Raw genomic sequence first — 24,128 nt, 5'->3', positions numbered from 1 at the left:
TTATTGAACGCTTGAGATGTATACCTTGTTCTGCTTCATCCTGTCCCTGGCCTACAATCGAGACATAATTTGAGCAGAGTGAGCATATATCAGCTCATAGATGGTTTCCGGAGCTTTCCATGATGCTGTATTTACACCACACAACTGTTCATGTTATAATAATTGATATTTATTTAAACTTCAGTAGATAAAGTTAATTCCTTATCATCAAAACTAGACTCCTGTGTCTAGCCTGTTTCTAGCCTGTCTGGACTCAGGCTGCCATTGCGTCCCAGGCAAAACGACTACAGTAGCAGTATTAGTGTTTGGGGCACCCACAAAATACCTGTATCTGTGAGCTGTACAAAGGAACCTCTCAAGAGACACTTTTGCCCTAGAACATGTGCTGATTAGATTTTTTTTCCTCTCCAAAGGGCCCTGCTGAGGAAAGAGGAACCTACCTAAATGGCAGTTGGACAGACTTTTTCCACAGAACTGGAATATGGTTAGTAATTAAATTACTTCATCTTATGTGTATGTGATTGTCATCATCACAGCTATTCCAGATTTATCTGTGTGTAAGTTTTGCACCAGTAAGTACTTGCCATATTTACATTTATTGTATTATCTTGAAGAATGAATGGGTGATGTAACCTCAAAATAGATAAGGACAAGGCAAGTCTTCTTTTTGTGGTTTGGTTTATAATAAACTTTTCACAGCAGTATACCACTACATTATATCCACAAACCACATATGGTGCTAATGAAACGTTCCGCTCATACATATCTTTGCACATAATTCCCATATAATAACACCCTCCATTTACATATTTATATTTGATATTCTAATACGACAAAGAGGCCTGTTCCCCTGCCATAATTCCCACCCCAAAAGATTTCCTATTGAGTTCTCTTTCATGATGGTCAAAAGGACTAATCCTTTCCTTCCACAAGGGTTGAGCCCCTACAAATTCCACAAAAAGCTGCATTGCGGTTTACACGCAATCCGAGTTCATAAAAAATTCTTTCAGCCTTTGGAATACCTCTATAAGCTCCCAAGATGTGCAGCGTATTTAATTTATCCGGGTGTTGCAGCATAAACTCATGTTGTAAATTCCTGTCAGGAAATATTTAGATATATTTTGGTATTTTGTTACATTAGGTTCTACTTTTCAATATCTTTAGTTGGAGAAACACTTGCATTTTAAAATCCAGTAATTTAATATTATCCCAATGGAAGGCTTTATATTTTACTTTTGTTTGTAATGTGGACATGTCCTTAGAGAGTCTATGATAATCAGTGTTTCTGCCATTGTGCCCATTTTAGGCCGACAGATTTCCAAACTCTGACCAATCATACTCTATAGTTGGGATGAAAAATAGTATTTCCTGAGCATATACCATTGTGCAAATGGTGGAGGACACTCCCCTCCCTCCCCCAAAGCACCTTTGCATGCAGCAGGAAAGGGACCTACATATAATGCTGGACAGCTTGATGGAATGAGATATGTCTCAGGGAAGCATTTGCATATTTGCATAGTTCACATCCAATTGTATACTTCATAACACATTGTGGTTACCCTGTTAACTTCATGCAATTGATGCACAACACTCTACCTTATGCTGGAGGGGATGCAGGCAGAATCAGATCTCTTCTATGTATGTTATGGGACTATCCTGCAGTTGTGGGTTTTCTTGTCAACCTTTTAAGGTGTTAAACACAATTCTTCAGCATAGGTCTGAGTATCAAGTGAAACTGCTGGGAGTAGATAGTTCTTTTCACCCTTTACAGAGGATAAAAGCCAAGCAGAGGTAGATTGCCCTTGCTAATAATACAAGGGGGATAATAACAAGGCATTCAAAACGGCCTTGAAATCTAAAAGTAAAATTACTTTGATACAGCAATATGGTCAAGGTTTTTAATAGTGTAGATTCACTTTGATCCTTGCGTGGGTATTTGTACGCATTTGACAACTATGGAGGGTGGCAAGGTGGAGGACAGCAGGAATTGTATTTTATTCTTGTTCTTATTCATACAATCTGTACTAAAGTGAACAAATTGTCCCTCGCTATGAGAGTTTTTGGAAAATGAAAGAACATGAACAATAAAGATTCTCATAAAAAAACTTCTTTTGGTTAAATGGTCGGAGAGAAAGTTTCTTATTTTGTGCAAAAGTTTACCAAAGTCAATCTTCCCGTGAGTGAGACCCAGGAGATGCTGCTTCAGTACTTGGAGGTGATTCTTTGGTGTTGGAATCCAAAGGTGTTGATGCTTCAGGTTTCTTTTCAGCACATATTTGTCAACTACTGTGCGCTCTGGTCCAGAATACTGCATCTCGTCCTCTTCAGCTTTCGCCATCCGAGACACTGAAACAGCATTAAAGTAACTTTTTTGGAGATTGTGTCCATTCATCTCCTCAGCAGTTACTGCTGCAAGATTCAAAATTGAAGGGACTGGGAGCTATTTAGCTCTTGCCTGTAGCCTAGAAGAGCCTGATACGCTTGACCCAACAGCTACCAGGAGCTACTTTTGGCTCTGCAGTCCAAATGATGCAGAACAAATTCACCTATGTGAACAAAATATGTGCATTTGGGAACATCTATAAATAAAAATTAGGACACTTCTATAGAACATTTAAAGCATAAGGGATCATAAATATTCATCAAAATAATAATTTTGCACCTTATGGGAAAGGTAGATTTGCGGAAAGCTATGTACTAGTTCCGTAATGGTAGCTACTGGTCACTGGTTAATGCTGGATAACCAGGTGCTGTCTGTAGCTCCTGCTTATCCAAATTTAATTTCACTTCCTGCTGGTGTACACAAAATGTTGAGGTGCCAAAGCTGGTTATTTTTAAGGTGTGCAAGACCTATTCTACTACTTCTGATTCTAAACACCTGCAGCCCCTTGATCATGTTTGTTTCGTATTCAGGTCTAGTTACAAGTCTATCATATGTACAACCTCTGGATGCTTTGTCACCTCAGTATTTTCACCCCAGGGTGATCCAGTACTGATTATGAAACCTAGAGTGGCTACCTGTACTTTTGGACACCTACTGTCTGCACTTACCCTTGCACCTGCCACCTGCTGGCCGCACTTCTTGTTATTGTTTTGATCCCATGTACAGCACTGCCCCCTCCCCTTTCCCCTGGAACATTTCCCCTCCCCTGCACTTGCGCGATCTCAGTGTCACTTGGCCTAGTAAGATTGTTGTCTCTGTCCTCCCTCTGTTCCCCCTTCCTTGCCTCGTCGCGCCTTGGAATACTTGTGTATAGGCGCGTTACACATGCCATATCTTATCATATCATACCAAGTCTACTTATCAACATCCAATGAGGCTTTTTTGCCTGCCATGGTAAAAGGAAATGGAGGCATCAAATAGACTCTGGTTAAGGCCTGTTAAGAAGCCAAGTGAGATGCACAAAGAGTCAGAAGTTTGACACACAAATTTAAGATACTATAAACAAAGATTTCACTCAAAGTTCTTCTTGTGTCCCGTTTCAACCGTAAAAGAGTTCCCAAGCCACATACTGTCTTCCAGGGGCTATCTCCACTTCCTTGAGCACCTGGACAAACGTTTTGCTGGTTGAATTCATAGGAGAGATCAGCTCCTTTCCCCACTTTCTCTCCTCCCTGTAAAAGTGCAGCCATGCCTCACATAGGGCCACAAATAGGCCATAGATTTATTTCCCAACAGTTGTAGCCCACCTTTGATCTTTTGAAAATGAGGAACTCTGGAATTCAGACACCTTCTTCTGTAAGAGTTATGTCCTGAAAGACCACCAACTCCCACTCCTCCTTAATGTCAAATCAAGTGCCCATGAATTGGGACTCTAGTTTAACACTGCTCTTCTCCCCTTATCGAACTAGCAGTACTTTTTATGGTTACTATTATTCAAAATAAAGAATTGTACTACTCTAACTTCACCTCCTCAATGGCTGCATGCCTGTACCGCCACTCCTCCTAAAAGGATGCCAGTTGGCATTGGGATCCACACTCTCATTTCGAATGGATTGTGTCCTCCAACGTATTCCACATCTTGGACATGTAATGTCCACAGCTTTGTACTTCGGAAACTTTTTCGGCAGAGAGCGTCTTGCGTCAATGGCGTTGGGTCGATGTTCCTTGAAGGCCTCCGTCGTGGGCAACGTCACCGGATGTTATAAATAGGACGCACAGCGCCCGTAGCCTCAGTCCCATTTTTTCCGCAAACATGTTTGCATCGGAGACTCGGCGCGCTTTGTGTATTCCTCATGAATATGTCTTCTTCTTCGACCTCTCCGACTCCGCGGTCTGGCTTCAAGACTTGCCGGGACTGCAAGTCTAAAATGTTGATTACAGACCTGCATCGCATTTGTTTGTGGTGCTTGGGAGAGAGTCACGACACCGACGACTGTTCCAAATGCCAGTTGCTGACTGCGAAGGCCTTGCGGGAGCGTAAGGGAAAGCTTCAGGTAGGTAGGGGTTCTAAACCCAGTAAGTCCCGTAAATCTAAGTCCAAGGGGATGTCCACCGATGATTGGAGGGGCGACTCTCCATGTCGGAAGGAGTCCCAGGGATCTCGGTCCCAGAGTGGTTCCCGCCATTTGTCCTCCTCGTCTCGGCATTCTAGGAAGTGCCATCACCGGTCGTCTTCCCCGTCCTCGGAGGATGGAGCCCCGAGGAAAGTGGCTTGTCCAACAAAGTCCTCGACTCCAGAGGAATGGGCTGCCTTCAGGGAGCAGATGCTGTCAATTTTCAGTCCCAGGGCACAGTTCCGTCCGTGCCTTCTGATGGAGCCGGAAAGGAACGTTCTCGATCTGTGGCTCGCATGCCTTCGAGCTCAGGTCACCGGCGCGATCCTCATCGGGAACCTTCAAGGTCCCATACGGACAAGGCTCAGGATGGTCGCAAGAGACGTGCTTCTAGGTCTCGGTCCTCGTCCCCAGCGAGACTGCAGAAACCTGCTAAGGGCTCGAGGTCGGCGTCGACTCCGTCGGCACTGTGTCTGTCGGATACAGGCATCGAAGCTTTGCCTTTGTACCAGCCCTCGGAGCCTTCAGCGCTGTTGTCGATGCCGAAGCCGGTGGCGCTCTCTGCGCCGAAGCCATCGGCGCCCTCAACGCCTTTTGGGGCCTTTTGGGCTGGGAGTTTCCGTCGGAGATCCCTGGTACTGCGGATCCTCCAAGTCTGTGGGGCCTGTTAAGGGCTCCAGACCCTCAGCTGTCCCGAGACAGGACTTTTACCTCCCTCTGGATGACATCTATGAGGAGGAGAGGTCAGATTTAGATTTTGACCCTGTTGACCCTGTTGACCCTGATGTGGCTCCTGTATTTACTGGGGATAGTCAATTGGAAGAGTTAAGGCAATCTCTTCATGATGCTAGTGGCTTAGACACTTCTCCTGAGGTGGAGTTTGGCAGGCCGTAGCCTGGGGCTCATGCTGAATTGTCCTACAGGAGACTGATTGCTAGAGTCACGTAATATCTTGGTTGGTCAACTCCTCCTGAAGCTTTTGTTCAGGATGACTTGATGGATATTCTGGATCAAGGTCCCTCTTCTGACCTGGTTTTACCTTTTCATTTGACCCTGCAGAAAAGGGTGGCGGCTGCTTGGCAGTCCCTGGAATCTCTTCTGGCAGTTAACAAATCGTTAACTAAAAAATACTGCCCTTCCGGTAGAGACCCCAGCTATCTTTCATCTCACCCCACTCCCGAGAGTTTAGTGGTTCAGGCGGCTACGGCCACCTCGAGGCAGGCGGGGTACCCTACCATACCATCTGATAGGGACGACAAACGCTTCGACGGGTGGGCACGCAAGGTGTTTTCTGCGGGGAGTATGGCGCTGAAACTCCACTTGTGCATTGGCAACATTTTCACACACTCTGTAGAATTGTTTCTCTCTTGCGGCTGAGCATGTCAGGATCCCCTGACACACTCAAAAAACGTGACGCCCAGTTCAGCCACTTCATCATCGATTCCATCAGAATCCCAGTATCCGACACAGTAAAAACTCTAGGGGTCTATCTTGACTCAAACCTATCCATGACTAGGCAAGTGAATGCAATTGCCTCTGCTTCAGCCTACCATGCAAGACTTCTTAATGCAGCCAGGCCCTTGCTCCCCAAAGAGAACTGCACCAACATAGCTAGAGCCATCAATGGATCCAGGTTGTACTACTGCAATGTTCTCTTCCTAGGGACATCCACTAAAAATCTTGAGAAAATGCAAGTAATTCCAAATAGTGCCGTGCGTGCAGCACAAGGTATCTCTAAAAGAGAACACATCCATGCCGGCAGAAAAACTGCCCAGTGGCTCCCCATAAAGGAGAGGGTTATCTTCAAAGCCCTGACCCTCATCTACAAATGCATCCACCTTTCCGCACCAGCCTATCCGTCACAAAGAATCCACCCCGCCTCCTCCACAAGGCCTACCAGAACACCCTATACCAATATGCTCTCTGTACCCAGGATAAAAAGAGCTAGAGCAGGGGGTGCCAGTTTCCCTTACCTTGTCTCCCTACACTGGAACGCCCACCCCACCACCCTGTGGCCCGAACCCTCACTCATTGCCTTCTGAAAAGCTATGAAAACCGCTTGATCAACTCTACTGGCTGATGTGAATATTTGCCACTTAAACTAGATACTTTGAATGTTCCATTACTGCAACTAGTCTACTGTCCTAATGACTTTCAATGCATATTATTTAGAATGCCTATATTGTCAAATGCTTGAACTCTGCCTCCGCTGTAACTAAGTTTCCTACAAGTAACAGCGCCACGATGCCCCTGGGCTGTTTGTGCGCTATACAAATGTAAAAATAAAATTAAAAAAAATATTCCCAAGGGGGAAGAAAGGGATGGGTTCCTTGCTCTCGTGCAAGATGGCAGGGATGCCATGTGTGTATCCCTTCAGTCGGGTTTGGACACGGCCGACAGTGTTAGCCGGTCCATGGCTGCGAGTACCATTATACGCAGATTTGCGTGGTTGCGGAAGTCGGGTTTTGCTCTGGATGTGCAAGCCCGTCTTTTGAACATGCCCTTTGATGGCGCGCATTTGTTTGGCAGCAAGGCTGACAAGAGCCTTGATCGGTTGCAGACCTCAAAAGCTGCAGCAAAATCTTTAAGTGGAGCTGTGCGTCAACCTCCGTCTTTTCGTCCTAGGGAACAGCACTGGAGGTTCTTTTCGTTACTACTCCTCCTTTGGTAGAACGAGAGGAGCCGCCATTCGAAGGGGTCAGCGAAAATGTACCGGTGGTGGTCGGGAAATAGAGGTGCCGGAGCCGCTCAGGCAGCTGCCTGTTTGCCTTCAGCCGCAGCCGCTACAAAACAGTAAAACAGTCATAAGGCCATGTCCCATGGTTCGCCGGTTGGGGGCAGACTGTCTCAGCATCTCGTAGAATGGCGAGCTATTACTTCAGATGCGTGGGTTCTGGATAAATATACTACCTTCCTTTCCTACAGCGTCCTCACGACAATCCACCAGGGAATCTCTCTTTGAAGCTTCCAGATCTGCTCCTTGTGCAGGAAATCTTGACCCTGATAGAGAAAGGTGCTATAGAACTGGTGCCTGTAGCGGAGAGGAACAAGGGAATGGTATTCCCCATATTTTTTTATTCCAAAGAAAGACGGGGGATTGAGACCCATCCTGGATTTGCGTTGGTTGAACAAACTTCTCAGGAAGGACAAGTTCAAGATAGTCACTCTTTCTCAAGTCCTCCAGGCCCTTCAACTTCAGGATTGGTTGGTGTCTCTGGACCTACAGGATGCTTACTTTCATGTGCCGATTCATCCCAAGCACAGAAAGTGGCTGAGGTTTGCGGCTGGCGACTCGCACTTTCAGTTTCGGATTGACCTCCGCCCGTGGGTCTTCACCAAGCTAATGGTGGTAGTGGCAGCGTATCTCAGGCGAGGGGGGATTCACGTCTACCCCTACCTGGACGACTGGCTTATCCGTGCGCGTTCTCCCGAGCAAGCATTGGATCACCTCAGTCTCACCTGCTGCTGCCTCCACAAGCTGGGCTTCTCCCTCAATTTCAAGAAGTCGCATCTGACACCTTCCCAACAGCTCCTGTACATCGGGGCTGTGTTGGACACGTCCTTGGGGAAGTGCTCGCCTCCCAAGGTAAGGGCTCATCACATTGTGCAGATGGTGGACAAGTTTCAACATGCCCAGAGTCTCCCGGCTTCCGAATTCTTAAGGTTGCTCGGCCTCATGGCATGCTGCATTTTTCTGGTGCCAGAGGCCAGGCTGAGGATGAGATCCCTGCAATGGGTCCTCAAGATGCAGTGGTCGCAGTTCTCAGGCAAGATGTCAGATCCTGTTCAGATTCCAATCTCGGTCTCCCAGGATCTTCTGTGGTGGGCCAACGAGGGAAACCTGATGAAGGGGGAGCCATTTTGGCAACCGTGGCCGGAGGTAACTGTGGAGATGGACGCTTCCCTCACAGATGGGGAGCTCATGCTGAAGACTTGACAGCCAACGGTCGTTGATCTCCGTCGGAGTCCAAACTCCACATCAACCTGTTAGAGCTGAGGGCCATCGGGCTAGCCCTGAAGGCTTTTCTGCCGTCTGTGCGGGGGATGAGTGTCCTGATCATGACGGACAACACAGTGGCCATGCATTACCTCAATAAAAAAGGGGGGGTAGGGTCACTCCCGTTGTGCAGAGAGGCAATGCAGCTCTGGTTCTGGGCCATCCAACAATGAATTTCGCTCTCGGCAGTTCATCTGGCCAGAGAGGACAATACGGCGGTGGATGCTCTGAGCAGCTAGAGCACGATCTCTCACGAGTGGGAGTTGGCTGGCTCATGGAGGCCTTCTGGAGATCTTCGCCCTTTGGGGAACCCCACAAGTGGATCTCTTCGCCACCAGTGCCAACCAGAAGTGCGAGAGATTCTGCTCAAGGGAATTTCCTCCGAGAGGTGCCTTCGGAGACGCATTCGTAGTGGATTGGTCATTCCCACTGCTGTACGTGTTTCCTCCAGTCCCCGTCGTTCCTCAAGTGTTAAGGAGGTTACGGAGGTTCAGACCCCACATGATCCTCATTGCTCCGGATTGAGCCAGGAGAGCGTGGTACCCGGACCGTCTAGAAATGTCCATCTGCCCTCCGCGCCGTCTTCCCTACCGAGAGGATCTGCTCTTGCGCAAGGGGGGTCAGGTTCTCCATCCAGAGGTCAGGACTCTAAACCTTCATGCTTGGTATCTGAAAGGTTGAGGTATAAGGATTGGGACCTCAGAAATGGTGTGATGGAGGTGTTGCTTTCGGCCAACATAATCCCTGTACTGTTGCCGTAAATTTTGCAAATGGTGCAGAGGACAAAATGTTGATCCTTTTCAGTGTTCCCTTCATGTGGTTTTGTCTTTCTTGTTATTATTGGCCCACGGGGGCCTTCAAGTGGGGTACCATTAAGGGTTACCTGGTGTTAGGCAGAAACCTGTGCAGTTCCCTTAGGGACCACTGCAAAAGGCTTAAGACTACAGGTGTTGGCAGTAAACCCAATTGGTAGCAGTCTGTACCACCCAGATTTACCTGGTAGCTGTTGGCTGAGCAGCCAGACTTCTCTCAAGAAGAGTTAGACAGTATATAGAGTATACAAGATAGGTACCAAAATACAGTAGCACAAGCAAACACTGACCAGATCTTGGGTATAAAAGTATATAATTATTTATTTTAAAACACACTTTGTAGAATACACTAACACTAATATGGCAAGCAAGTTCAAACACAGTCACTATTAATATATTTACATCCCTGATCACTTATTGAACAAGTCTTAGTTAAAACACCACTTATTTTAGACAGAGGTGAGCGCTTAACCTAAGATGGCACTCCAATAAGTTAATTAAAAAGGGAGGGAAAAAGGCAGAATTAGGAACATACACAATACCAACACTTTAGGAGAATCAGAGCAAGTCAGAAGAGGCAGAGTCTACTGAGGAGCAAGAAAGTCATAGGCAAGGTAGGCCAGGACCACTCTTGGTGAGAGCAAGGCGAAATGTGTCCAAGATCACACAGTTGAATAGTACTTTTAAAGAGTCTTTGCAAAGAGTTCAAAAAGGGTTGGATCAAGTCAGGAAAAGTTAGTTAGTAGGTCCCAAGTCACCCCAGGATAGAAAGTCAAGGATTTACGAGACACCTTGAACAGTCTGTTGCAAGGTAGACCAGGAGGGACTCAGTACCTGAAATGGTGAGAAAGCTCCAGTGGGGGCAGTTGTTCCTGGCAGCGGGTGCAAGTGAGTGCTTCGCCCAGGGGAAGAAGAGATCTCGACGTGGAGGAAAGCTGGAGGTCGTTGCACTGTCAGGGAAGAAACCAGCTGCAGAGTTTCCCGGTTAAAAGGTACTACCCTTTTATTCGCGGTAGTGATGAAGCGTGGCTATCCGGCCACCGGGGTGTTTGGCATGGGCGATTCGACCACGAGACGATCCAGGAAGGTGAAAAGAGGGCGAACTGGGATTCTACGTTATTTCGCCGCAGTATTTTTCATCGCAGGTTTTTTCATCGCCGTTTTTTTTGCTGAAAAACTCATCGTTTTTTTTTGTTTTTTTTGGGGGGGGTTACCCCCCCCAAGCCCCCTTTTGTTTTTTTATTCCCTTACACCCACAACTATATATTTAATTTGCGTGTATACCCGAATTGGTTTTCCCCACCAGCTCAGAGGAAGAAGACTCTCTGGGATGAAGATCTTCTCTGTCGTTGGAAAGTGGTGAGACGGTTCAGCCGGGCTCCACCAGTGTTGTCATCATTGCAGGTCGGCTCAGCTTCTCCCTCTTCGGATTCTTTGGTCCTGTGGCGACTTCTGAAGTTCCAGTCCCCAAAGCCCTGCTTTTATGCAGAAAAACCCCATTCATCAGTCCTAGCTGTCACTCAAACATGCTAAGTGGTGAACCGGGCAGCTCACCACTTGGCCAATCACACAAGAGTGCAACTTGAGTTGCCGAAGCAACTCAGTCCAGGGTGCCTAAACGCCCCTCCCACACATCCTGTAGACCCAGACAGAGTGGCACCACTTTTGGAGGCTTCTGTGGAGAAGCCCGCCAAAAGGTGGAACAAAGGGCTCGACTTGGGTTGGAGTTACAGAGGCGAACACAAACGCCATTTTAAAACCGAGTCCTGGCAAAAAGACCGAACCGGGGAATAAATATTAAATAAATAACCCGGCGGTATCTTTAACATTGCACCAAAAAGTGGTGCGTTTAAAATGAATTGGAAAATCCCATAGGAAATATTCCGGTGGAATGTTTCGCGTGGTAACCACTGCCACCAGCCAGAAACTCGACGAGGGAGGACTGCACAGTGCCCCCTCGAAAAACAGACCCAGGGGCAATCTAATTACCCCTACCAGTACTTCCACAGTAGGATGGTTTGTACTGGTTCTGTTCACAATTTAAGACTAGTAAAGTCAATGGTGACTTTACATGCCCTGGGAGACAGTAGACAGTCCCAGGGTATGGAGTCTATGTTTGGGGGTCACTATGAAACCCCTGTGTTACTGCACTGAGGGGGCTGTGTAACACACTTACCAAAAATACATGAAACCCTATGGAGTAAAATCATGCCCAAGAGTGGGAGAAAAAAAGAGTCTCACTCTTAGCAGGAGAAAAAAATAAACCCCAAAAATCCAGCAAAGCTGCTGGGGGACTCACCAGGTTTGGGAAATTAGCCTTAACAGAGAATTCTCCCTAACACCTAGCGGCGCTGTCTATCTTCAAGCGCTCGTCTGAAGAATGTTCTTACTTTAAGATTCCTTTGATTTCCCAATTTCTTAAAGAGCTCACTAATGTGTTCCCGCCATCCCCTTTCCAGGTGCCAGTTTGGAATCTGAATTTGGTTTTGAAATTCCTCATGGGTGCTCTGTTTGAACCTTTGCACTCTTGTCCTTTGAGATTGTTGTCTTTCAAGACAGTGTTCTTGGTTGCGGTTCCTTCCGCTCACAGAGTGAGTGAATTTCAGGCACTTTCATCTAAACCCCCCTTTACTGTGTTCCACAAGGACAGGGTTGTACTGAGTGAACGTCCTTCCTTTCTACCTAAGGTAGTGTCTGAATTTCATTTGAGCCAGAAAGTGGTTCTTCGTCTTTCCATCCTCCTCCTCATCCTGGTAAGGAAGAGGAGCGACTCCTTAGGTTGACATCCATTGTAAGGTTGCCCACTTCCCTTCAAATTGTCCTCTTGTCATGCATGCTGCTAGATGGCTGAGGCACTTTGCTTCATGTATAGGTATTTCTCTTGCTATAAATGTTCTTGCTGTGCTTATGGCATAAGGGATGAGAGAACATATATAGCAGCTCTCATCTGACGTTCTTCTCCCCACCCAGGGCCGTCACGAGGAGGGTGCAGGGGGGGCAAACTGCACCGGGCCTCGCTCTTGCTGGGGGCCTCGCGGCCCCCTCCTAAGTGGAAGGCAGCACAGTCTCTCCTGTGTCCTTTATTCACATGGGGGACTGTGCTGCCCCTGCAATGATTTTGCTGTTTCTTGTGAAGCCGTTTGGCTCCGCAACAAACAGCAAAATAATGGGAGACAGCAGGGCTCATAAGTGAGCTCTGCTGCCTCCCGTCATTCAGCTGAAAACGTGGACATGCTGAATGACAAGAGAGGACTCCTCTCCTGTCAGTCAGTGTGTTCACGTTGCTCAGCGTGACCACACTGACTGACAGGAGAGGAGTTCTCTCTTGTCAGTCAGTGTGTTCATGTTGTCAGTGTGACGACGCTGACTGATGGGAGAGGAGTTCTCTCTCGTCAGTGTGTTCACGTTGCTCAGCATGACCATGCTGACTGACAGGAGAGGAGTTCTCTCTTGTCAGTCAGTGTGTTCATGTTGTCAGTGTGACCACGCTGACTGACAGGAGAGGACTCCTCTCCTGTCAGCCAGTGTGTTCATGTTGTCAGTGTGACCACGCTGACTGATGGGAGAGGACTCCTCTCCTGTCAGTCAGTGTGTTCATGTCAGCGTGATCATGCTGACTGATTGGAGAGGAGTTCTCTCTTGTCAGTCAGTGTGTTCACTTTGCTCAGCATGACCACACTGACTGACAGGAGAGGAGTTCTCCTGTCACTCAGTGTGTTCATGTTGATTAGAGAGGACTCCTTGCTTCTCAGTCAGTGTGTTCACATTGCTCAGCGAGACCACGCTGACTGATGGGAGAGGAGTTCTCTTTTGTCAGGCAGCATGTCTACGTGTCGGCTGCGTGGATGCTTTTTAAGGGTGCATGGAGGTAAGGTAAGTGTTTTTTAATTTAAATTAAAAGTGTATATGTGTATTTAAATTAAATTAGTATGTATATGTGTATGTATGAATGCATGCGTGCATATTGATGTTTGTGTCAATGCTGTGTTTGGTTTTATGTCTACATGCATGTATGGAGTTGTGTAACTGGTGGTTGAATGCATGGGTGAAAGTGTTTTTTGTGAGTGTGTGTTCAGCACCACCCCTAAATGTAGCCGCCCTGGGGGCCACTTCATTAAGGGGTGGGTTCATGGCATCAGAGGTGCACCTAGGCTAAAATGTCAGGGGGCAAAGGGGACTAATACTTCAAATGTTGGGAGAGGTGCTAACGTCAGTAGCTGTGAGGAAGGGGCAAACTTCCTTGTGTGGGGGCACCTAAAATCTTTCCACTTTTCAAATGAGACTATTCTGGTGAAGCTTCAATGTTCAAGCAGCTACCTCTTGCCTTCATTTCTGAAACATCACACTTAAGGACTGCTTTGAGAATGAGATGTCTCATGTCACCACTTCCCTTCTAATTGCTCCCCTAGCATGCAAGTGCTAACCCCACATCAAGATTTCAATTACCTAAAAATGTATGGATATGAATGCAGGTGCTAACAGTGAAATTACTTCTCATGGCCATGCTAATCCCTATGCCAATTCTCACCCAGTCCCTGCCCTCGCCACCCAAAACAACTCCTCACTGGAACTCTTTGGGCTAGCTTTAAACATGGCTAGCCATCAAACTTTGCCCTCAATGTGCCTGCAAGTGTTTCCTCAAAGGAGTCTTCTAAGAGTTCATGACTTCATTGGAGTTGTAAACACCTAACTGGTGTAATAAAAATGTCTTAATCAGGTCTGCCTTTAGCCACTCAATTTAAAAACACCCTGCATGTCTTTCGCTGAAATTCTTTTAAAAATAAGCATTGGCAAAGCCAACAGTTTTGGCTTGTGTATAAGTATTAGGCATTTACGTGGCACTGCTTTTAGCTGCTCAGGTACTCAAACCATTTTGCACTGGCACTACCAATGGCCAGCTAATACCAATACAGAAGTGCCTTTCCCATGCCTACACGAATGCCCAAACTGTTAGCATTGCCATTGCTCTTTTTGCTTTACCCTTGATACACAGGACTATGCATCAAGGTTAAAGCAAACATACTACCTGGCTAAATTGGCCCACTTTGAATGTATGCCAATCTAGCCAGTAATGACACTTATGGTACACAGTCAGCCTGGATATACTTTCTGTGGCATGGCATTTTTACTGGTTGGGAATCCGTATATGGTAATAATGGCAAATATTGATGCAGCCTGCATCAACATAATTAGAACAGCCAGCATGAATATATGTTTATACTAGCATATCTCGCGTGGAAAGGCGGCATGAAATGTATTGGAAAATGTTCCTATGCACTATTTGTGATTTGCAACTATTGGGAATTTCCATGTGCTTCCATACAAAACCAATTGCAGACTGTGTGGATTTCTACTCAATTTTGCAAAAAAAGTGCTGTAAAATGCATACGTTTAACCCAATGTTTCAAACATTTTCTTGGGAGTGAGAACCCCCCGCCCCCCAAGCCACCCTTGTTTGGTTTGGGCTCCCTCACTGTGCTCTGTTGATCTTGACTAATTGGGACAAACATTTAAGCCTCTTAAATTCAGAAATGTACCAGCCTCCACTGTATATCATTTGTCACTGTGTATGATGTGCTCCTTAATGATATGATATGGCATTTATAACGTTCCTGTACGCAAGTGTTTCTAGGCGTGACAAGGCAAGGAGGGAGAAACAAAAGAGTAGGACAAAACACAGATCTTACTAGGCCTTGTGTCATTCAGATCGTGCAAGAGCAGGGAATGGGGGAGGGAAGAAGTGCCGAGGGTGGGGTAGGATGCAGAAGTGCAGGAACAAAGGAGAAACAAGAGTGCAGCCAACTGGTGGCAAGTGTGAGTACTCATAACTGCAGCCAACGGGTGGACAATACGAGCAAGAGAGGGGACTGTAAGGTTACAGATACAGACCACAAGTGCAGGGGAGCCAAGAGGCAGTGCGGGATTGCAACAGGACAGGCAGGGACTTGGGCCCGAATTCAGAGCTTGACCAGGTGACCAGTGCATGGATCAGGCAGGTGATCAGCAAGGGAGAGGAAGAGAGAAGGCAGAAGCAAATAAACAGGTCTTGAAGTGCTTCCGGAACCGGAGATGGTGCTCCTCGTTTTTAGCGAGGCAGGGAGGCTGTTTCCAGAGGGAGGCCCCAGCCGAAGAAAGAGATCTGCCCTCAACTCTTTGCTTGGAAAAGTGATTGACCCTCAGAGAATTGGAGGTGGCGCAGTGGAGAGCTCATGCCATCTTATATATATTTATTCATATGATAAAAAAGTTAGTGTGGCATGAACCTTTCTTCAGTAGAGAAAGTAGTAATAAACCATATTTGGGATCCTGCACACAAAATCAAGGGTAGATTTCTCAAGTCTCCTGTGTGCGGATTTGCCGCTGCTGGCCGAGTGCAAAAAATTGTAAGGGGGCCTCACCAAATGTTTTGCCCCGGGCCTCACCACATCTTCTGACAGCCCTGTCCCCACCTCACTCATGTGCTGATGCCACATGTTATTCTTGAATATGGGCTGAATTATCAAGATATGGATTTATCCCCTGATAATCTTGTCCAACATCCCTCTTTATTCAATTAATTTGTTTAGAAATCTCAGGGAAAATATCGCTCATGCTTTTGTTAGGGATTGAAAAAGCTGTATCATTGTTAGATACTTCATCTATATTGTAAAACATCATTTGATGAAGTGCTATAAGAGTAAAGAAATAAGAATAAGGAAATAAAGACTACACATTGTACAAAACGTGGCTATAAGAAATATTTTATTTTGATGACTTATTGGGTCTTGGGAGCCGATCTGGTCTGCATTTGCAGAACTTCTTCTCTCAACGGGTGCCAGAGGAGTAAGGCTCTCTCTTTTGTAAGGCGTTACGTCACTCAGGTTCAGCCAATCTCTTATTCCTTGGATCTTCACGGCAGTGGGAGCGACCCTCTCTACTAGGTATGGTCCTTCAAAATGGGGCTTATTCCAAGTGTGGACAAAACATTTCACAAGCACTTGGTCCCCTGTATACTAACTAGGTGGCTTTCGCAGTTCAAATGGATTGATTGTTTGGCTGTTGTCTTCATCAATCTTCTTCAACCCTTTCCTCCAATTTCTGATCTTTTGGGAAATAAAAGAAACGCTAGCAGTCATATTTGTCAAATAATCATGCATCTCATCCCCTAATGTGTTTGCTACACTGTGGGCATCAGTTTCTATTCGAGTGGGAGGAGCAAGTGGTACTCTTGTACGGCGTCCAGTCACCAACTCATGAGGAGTCAGATGGTGATCTGAGCCTCAGTGTGAATAGGGAAGGGGTAGGCAATATAGCCATTCCTTCGTCAAAGTAATCTTTATCTTGGAGATCCTTTCTTTAAGGAGTCCATTTAAACGCTCACAGATAACATTTGCCTGTGGGTGATAGGCAGACGAAAATGTATGCTTTATGCCTAGTAGAAGAGCTATCTGTTCGAACATCTCATTTACAAAATGTGGCCCATTATCAGACCGAAGGACTTCGCACACGCCCCATCTAGGAAAAACCTCAGATACGAGAAACTTGGCAGCACATGTGGCATTGGGGTGTGTGCATGGACCTGCCTCAATCCATCGGGAAAAGTGGCGCACTACTATTAACATATATTTTTAGCCATTGCATGTTTGCAACATACCCACATAATCTGTATGCATATGCTGAAAAGGATCATTCGGTGTCATGGTCATCGGGCCAAGGACATAAACCTTACAGGGTCACACACACAGGGGGCCCACAGGGGAGAACAGGATATATAATGAGTAATACAAAGCATTTGCTTTATGTAACCAAACAATTCACATAAACATATACATTTGCAAACGGTACTGCTTCAACATGCCTGATTGGCCCTAACAAAGGTGTTGTCATGACTACTTGTAAACAACCCCCAAGCTTTGTATTACTCATTTTCAAATTATTATTCACAAATGGGCATACTGATGTGCAAATATGACTGTTAAAAGTATATATCCTGTTCTTTTTCACTTACAAGTGTTTCTCTTTTCTCGTTCTTTTTGCCTCTTCTCCTATTCCCCTATTTGTGTTTTTGTTTAAGGAATCACTGGAACACCAAGTTTTCAGATATGTATGTCAGATTAACAAGTGTTCCCATTAGTTTTGCCCTGATGATGACCCTAGTGGTCAAAACACGTGTCAGCATTTCTTAAATAAATACTAACCAAGACATTACCTGTCACCTTGTTTTGTAATCACCTGAGACCTTGGCTCATAATTGGTTACTTCTCAAATGAATACTGGAACAAACCTTAGCATGGTCCAATATAAGGGGACCTTCATGTAATAATTGTTATGGTTTGATTATTATTATTTTTTTTGGGGATATTGTATGAGAGTGTTGAGCACGTACAAAGCTTACAGGCGTAACAACACAGTACTCTTGGGTCTGTACTTGTTGTGTTTGTATAGGTGCTTGCTTTGGTTGCCCTTGTGGCGACTGTGATTGTAGTGCGATCTGCTGAGTGTGCTGTATTTGCGGCACACGTGTCTGATACTGCGTGTGATCTTGGGCATAATATGCCTGTGGTTCTGTATTATACTGTGGAAAATAGTCCATCCCCTCTTCTTGGAGCCTGCCACTTCTTCTGCATGCCCCCTTTAATCTGCATGAGCGGGCCATATGTCCCATTCTCCCACAATTCCAGCATTGTTGCAGCTGTTCTCCATTAAATCCTCCTTCCCCTTTATGGTTTTTAAATCTGCCTCCTCATCCTCTAGGTGCATTCCTTCTACCACGTGGCCATAAATTGTACCAGCTCTGATCTATTTGGTTCCCTACATTGATTGGCTGTGTAGGCTGTAACTCTTGTGTAACCACCGTTCAGTGCTCATCAGTACTGCTCCTTCTATAGCAAATGTATGCAATGTTTTCTGAACTGACTTAGCTTCCTATTCTCGTCTTTTATCTTACCCTTCTCTTGTAACAATCGACAATGATGTACGATAGACAACTGTATTTCTGGCCATGGCTTCACTTCCATCCCTACCAATATTTTCATTTGTCTTTACACTGGCTTGGGCAGTGCTTGACATAAAATGTGATAAAATAATGCTACTGTTTTATCCCGCGGTTCCCACGTCTCAAGACGCCAACGTTCTTGAATATCCTGAATATGAGCAATAGGATCTTCATTGTCACTCATTTTCCTTGTCATAATCGCACCCATGTCTGATGTATCAGGACACTGTACTCTAAGCGCCCTCCATACATCTGCTCGGCAATGATTAAATGGCGCTCCATCATGTCATGTTTTGTGCTGTCACACTCGCGTATCCTGCTAGTCTCCAAATGTCATCCGCTCTCTCCTATGGATGGCTGTTAGTAGGCCTTTTATGTCACCCACTGCTAACGTCATTCCCGCTGTCATTCATTCTAACTCATGAATTCACTTCCCTGCTCCTGCGGTGAAACTAGTTAACTTGCATTTCAAATTATCTTTATCCATCTGCATCCTTTCTCTAATAACGGGAATTGTGAAATCCTGTTCCACAATTGTTTCCACCTACACTTCTTGTCTTCCAGGTGCAGCTAGTTTCACCAGCTTGTCTTTGCCATGGCAATGATCTTAATCTACGCACATAAGGCAGAGACATTTCCCCTGTACTATGTGATCGTCCTTGTGGTCGTTCAGCATATTATATAGGTTCTGGTGTTTTGGCCTCTGGCTCTCCTAAATCTGACCCATTTTACCGCTTTTCCTACACCTGAATCCATCGAAGAGCCACACGCGCCCTCTTCGTGCACTCGCTTGTTTTATTTCATTTCTTCTCCTGGCATCATTATACCCCAACTAGTATGACTGCTATCCCTTTCCTCTTTATCAAGATCTAGTCTGCTTAAGGGACAGCGTTCTATGCTTGTCCATCATTGCATCATCCAATCTACCTCTTGTTTCTCTCAATGGAGATCCTTCGATATTCCCTCTGGTCTCATAGCCATCTTCTCCCCTCATCTGTCTATATAATTCCCTATGCCTTCTGCCTCATGATCATCAGCCCATGTCGGTACTCTAGGTATCTCGTGCAGCTCCCTGGTGGGCTGTTGCAATCACCTCTCTTCTTCCCATCGTTCTCGTTCTCCAACTGGTATTACACATCTGTTAACGATGTGATCTATTTTGTGCTCCCTTTGTCCCATACTTCTCAGTTCCTTCTCCTCTTGCTCTTTGCTTCTTCTCATCTCCCTCTTCTCTTCTTCCTCTTGCCTTCTTTGCAACCTTTTTTTCAATCTGTGTTTCTATTTCCTCATGTTTCTTCTTTTCCCTTCCTCTCTTTTACTTGCACTTCATACCTTCTTTGTTCTTCCTTTTGCTTCACCTCTTTTACCTTCTCATCTTCTTATGCCCTTACTCGTTCTTTTTCCCTTCTTTCCTTTTCCTCTCTTCTCTTTCTTTAGCTTCGTCGATACCCTTTCCATCTATTTTAAGCAATATGTGTCCTCCCATTCATTCATTCTGTACAATTGTCACTTCACTGGCCTTCTTTCTCTTTTTGTCTCTTGGTCTCTTCTTCTATCTATATTAGTTTGTCCCTTCTCTCGTTACGCTTCTCAATTTTACTGCGTCTGGACATATATTTCCGTTCTTTAATCTTACTTTCTTCTGTACTATCTTCACTACTATAATTGGGCGGGTGCATATATAGGATTAATATACCCCACTGGCGCTTTTAACTCCTTTAGAGGATAGAATCCCTGTTTCTCAGTGGCTGCACTGTTGGCTTCAGATGGAGAAAGAGGAGCCGAAGGTGCTTCGCCCTCTCCCTCATGCTGATTAAGCATCCACTCCTTATCGGGTGCGGCTTCTCACTCGCTCTGATACATTTTCCATAGCTTTAAAGACGATTTCTTAAATACAAAATAGTCCCGCTTATTACCCAATCCATGAGGCTAGACAATAAATATTGCATGTTTTCCCTTAAATCTGTAGTAGATTTTTTCAAGGGAAAGGTTACCCAAAAGCTATTATATGGAATGGAACACCATTATTTGGCCCTTTTGACATTTTGGGATTCTCTTGAAGGTCTCTATTGGAGGAAAATTTTGAAACTGCCGAATTGTGTTCCAACAGTGGCCATAAGATATGAACTTGGGTTAGTTTCATTACGAGCTAGGATTCTCTGGAGAGTTCTTACTCTTTCTCTGCCTTGCTCTCTCCCAAATCTGATACCCTCTATGTTGATGTGGGCAAAACGATCTTCTCACAGGGACCTATGGATCGAAACCTTTATCTTTCTAGATTCAGAGACCTCTGTGATAAGACCCTATCAGATCTCTCTATTGATAGGGAGACTGTTAACTAATCCCAATAAGGTTAACAAATGTTTATTTAGTGATGACTGGAGCAATACGCTGGAAAAACTGCATACTTATTCTTCTCTCAGTCACTTACAGTTCGACCATAAGAAGAGAGGCTCACTGTCCTTTATTTTAACTCAATTCCCTAATCGTTATTATCGCTCACTTCTCCTCAAACTTAGATGGAATCTCCTTCCCACTAGGGAAGTTCTACATAGAAGGAAGGAGTTTACTGATTTGGACACTACATGCCGCTTCTGCAACACTCGGGGTGATTGAGTCTACACGTCATCTCTTTCTAGAATGTGTTGCTTTGAAAGGTCCAAGGGATAAATATTTAGCTAGATTCAATACATTATGTCAATTGGGGTCAGATAATTTTATTTGGTCACAGTGTCTTGCTATATCTAAAACTAAGGATGGGCTTGCTGTGGTGGGTTTTATCAAAGCTCTAGATCTGTATGCCCCTTTTCTCTGATCAATCTGTATGATGAATTTTATCCCATGTCATATCTGATCATCTCATGTATGTATATATCAAATTTCAAATTTCTGTGATATTTATGTTAAAATTCGTTTATAGGTAACTTGAAGCTGCTCTCTTAATTCTAAATCATTTTGGTAAAAATGTTAAGTGCACTGCATCTTTTAAAATGTGTCTTATGTGCTATGAGTTTTACTGTTGGAAATGAGATCTTTGTTTTTTTTTTAATGTTCTATTCTAAAAAAATGTATGTTTAAATGGAATTTAGCTGTAATGTATGTTTTTTTTGTAAAGGTTTCTTTTTGTAAACCATATACAATAAATAAAAAATAAAAAAACAACTAACCTTTTTTGTAACTTCTTCCCTGTGTCCACAGCATGTAAGTATGTTGTCATGTGCTGCAATACTATTCTTGATAGGGAACTCTCTTGAGGCCAAGGCATGAACATTTTGTCAGCCGTGCCTCTTACCCATTCAGCGTGATATTTCCTAATCTTAGGTGTGTACCTCAGTAATGTTTTGCACAAGTGTGGAAGAGGAGAGTCCTCCATGATGACAAGTCGTTCATTAAACATCACATCTGGACATTGAGAAGGTATAGTAGCGACAGCCCAACTTCTTACAATATGCATCATCCCTTGTGTCCCTCCGCGCAAGCGATTTGGCCACTTCAATATGTTCCTCCTCAGTCCTGCAGTTGTCATGATGCCCACTCCTGGGGAGCCGGTTCAAGCCCTGCATCCCCGAAAGCCGACATCCAGTCCCCAAGGAAGGACCCAGCAACCCCATATGAGGGCCCTTTGGACAGTGTCCTGGCGCCTATGGCGCCAGGCTCATAAAAGACATCAGTCCTGGCGCCCTAGGCGCCAGGCTCATTATGGAAGTGCTTGGGTGCACTTACCTGATGCAGACCATGCTGCAGGATCCCGGCCTCCTTGAGGCCTGAAAGGAACTACTTTACCTGTGGGACTAATTTACCATCCGGGCGTGGTCGGGGAAGGATACATACCTGATTGGAGGAAGGATACATACCTGGAACTTCTTCCAAGGCTATTTAAACCCCACCCGAACAGCAACACGTGCTTCGCGTTGTTCTGCATCTAGCAGCTGGACGCTCACCGTGTCTGCTCCTGCATCCTGACTTCTGCCACGCCTGCCAGCATCCTGGATCACCTGCAAAGGAAGAGAAGAAGAGAACAGAAGAAGGAAAAGTCCTTACCTGCTAAATCCGCATCCCGGAGACATCTCGCCGACAATCCTGAAAAGGAAGACTTTTATTTAAAAGCTAATCGCGTCGATCGCTGCAGCGCCGCATTCCACTCACCTTAACAGGGCGCCTCCATGTTCAGCAGCGATCATCCGGATTCGCAGTCACGCCCCAGCGCCTAGGGAGAAAAAGACCAGAACAAAGGTGAGAGAGAGAAGGGAATAAGGAAAGCTAAATCTCCATATTAAGACTTACCTGTTGATTCATTCCCTCTTCATTTCGGGTCCGCGCCGCATCCTGGCATGTCCGGACCCCGGCCCCTAAGGGGAAAAAGAGACATCAGCATTAATGAGCGAATGAAAAGACATTACCAAAAAAACACTCATTAAAGACTTACCTGATTTCTACAAGGATTTCACCTCTCATCTCGGGTCGGTGCCTGTTCCCCGGCATTCCGTACCCCGGCCCCTATGGGGAAAAAGACATTAGCATTAGTACATTAATGCATGGACACAAGGGGAACCTCTTATCAAAACACTTACCTGGAAGCCAAGCAAGTTTTGTTCTCACCAATCCGAAAATCCAGTGAAGTAACTGGATACCAATGCGCCCCTGCATCAGAAGCAGGATGGAGAGCTCGTCCTTCCAGACCCTAAGGTGAGACGCTATGAGGAATCACAGAAGGGTTTCGAGGAGGGTGAGAGGGGAAAGTGGGAGGCTGATTGCATTACCCCGCAGACAGTTAATCCCCTATTTTCGCCTACAGAAGGATACTTCTGCGAGCCAGACAAGCCAGATTTGGGGGCCCGGTCCAGTCCGTCTTCCGAACCCTGCGCATTACCTTAGAAGAGGTCACAGCAGCGCGAACCAGGCCAGCGCCTCAGTGGGAGTCAGGTGAGCGTTACAGAACGCGAAGCCTTCCTACAAATTCCCACCCAGGCGCTATGGAAAGTTCTGAGACTGATCAGTTGGCCCAATTACTGGGGGAATTACGGGCCGAAGTACATGCCGCTCGTCAAGAGACTAATGCCCTCAGGAGGGAATTAATAATATCAAAGGAAAGAACTGATGACCTGGCCAGACAGCTTTTGCAAGGTCAAGCTGGGCAAACTCCTCTACCTGGTTCTGGAGGGAACCCCGCTCCTGTGGTTTCCAGTAACCCTGTGCAGATTAATCTACTTGGAAACATGCCGGTGGCCCCACCCGGACGCTTTGCTGGGGACCCCAAACGATTTGCCGTATTCATGAATCAGTGTCGTTTGCACTTCCTATGCAGACCTGGGGCCTTCCCTATTGATCAGACCAAAGTAGCCTTTGTATTGTCATATCTCAGCGGCTGCGCTGCCGATTGGTCAGTTCCACTGGTTACTCAGGATGACCCGATCCTCCGTGATTTTCAAAGGTTTCAAGCAAGCATGGAAAGGTTATTTGCTCGACACTCTCAGGGGCAGGCTCTGGATGACGAACTTCTATCCCTGCGACAGGGCAATCAGGACCTCCTATCCTATATTGCAACCTTTAATAGACTAATTGTGGAAACGGGATGGCCAGAGGATAAAAGAGTCACGTTGTTTTATCGAGGCCTACGCGGAGAACTTAAAGATGTCTTGGCCCAAGTTGTAAATCCGCCCCAAGAATGCACAGAGTATATAGACTTAGTGGTCCAATTGGATCACAGACTTCAAAACAGAAAAGCAGATCGGTCCAGGTTTGAGACCCAGGTGTTGGTCAAGACCCATGCTAATCCCAAGGGAGTTGATGTCTCTGAGCCTATGCAAATTGGAGGGGTTAAAGGACCCTTAACTCAAAAGGAACGTGA

General features: G+C 45.7%; 1 protein-coding gene across 5 annotated transcripts in view; it reads left to right on the top strand.

Annotated features, from left to right (window-relative positions):
- The window catches only part of FCSK (fucose kinase), a 1,510,689-nt gene that overhangs the window by 930,169 nt on the left and 556,392 nt on the right, over positions 1–24,128 (top strand). For all 5 annotated transcript variants that reach the window (XM_069654984.1, XM_069654992.1, XM_069654977.1 and 2 more), the window contains one exon: positions 414–484. In XM_069654984.1, coding sequence (XP_069511085.1) covers positions 414–484 — 71 coding nt within the window. The remainder of the gene's footprint in view (positions 1–413; positions 485–24,128) is intronic.

The sequence above is a fragment of the Ambystoma mexicanum genome, chromosome 1p (assembly GCF_040938575.1).
Source record: "Ambystoma mexicanum isolate Mex_15411 chromosome 1p, UKY_AmexF1_1, whole genome shotgun sequence".
NCBI classification, from domain to species: Eukaryota; Metazoa; Chordata; class Amphibia; order Caudata; family Ambystomatidae; genus Ambystoma; species Ambystoma mexicanum.
Note: the sequence above shows the minus strand (reverse complement) of the source record. Positions and strands in the feature narration are given on the sequence as shown.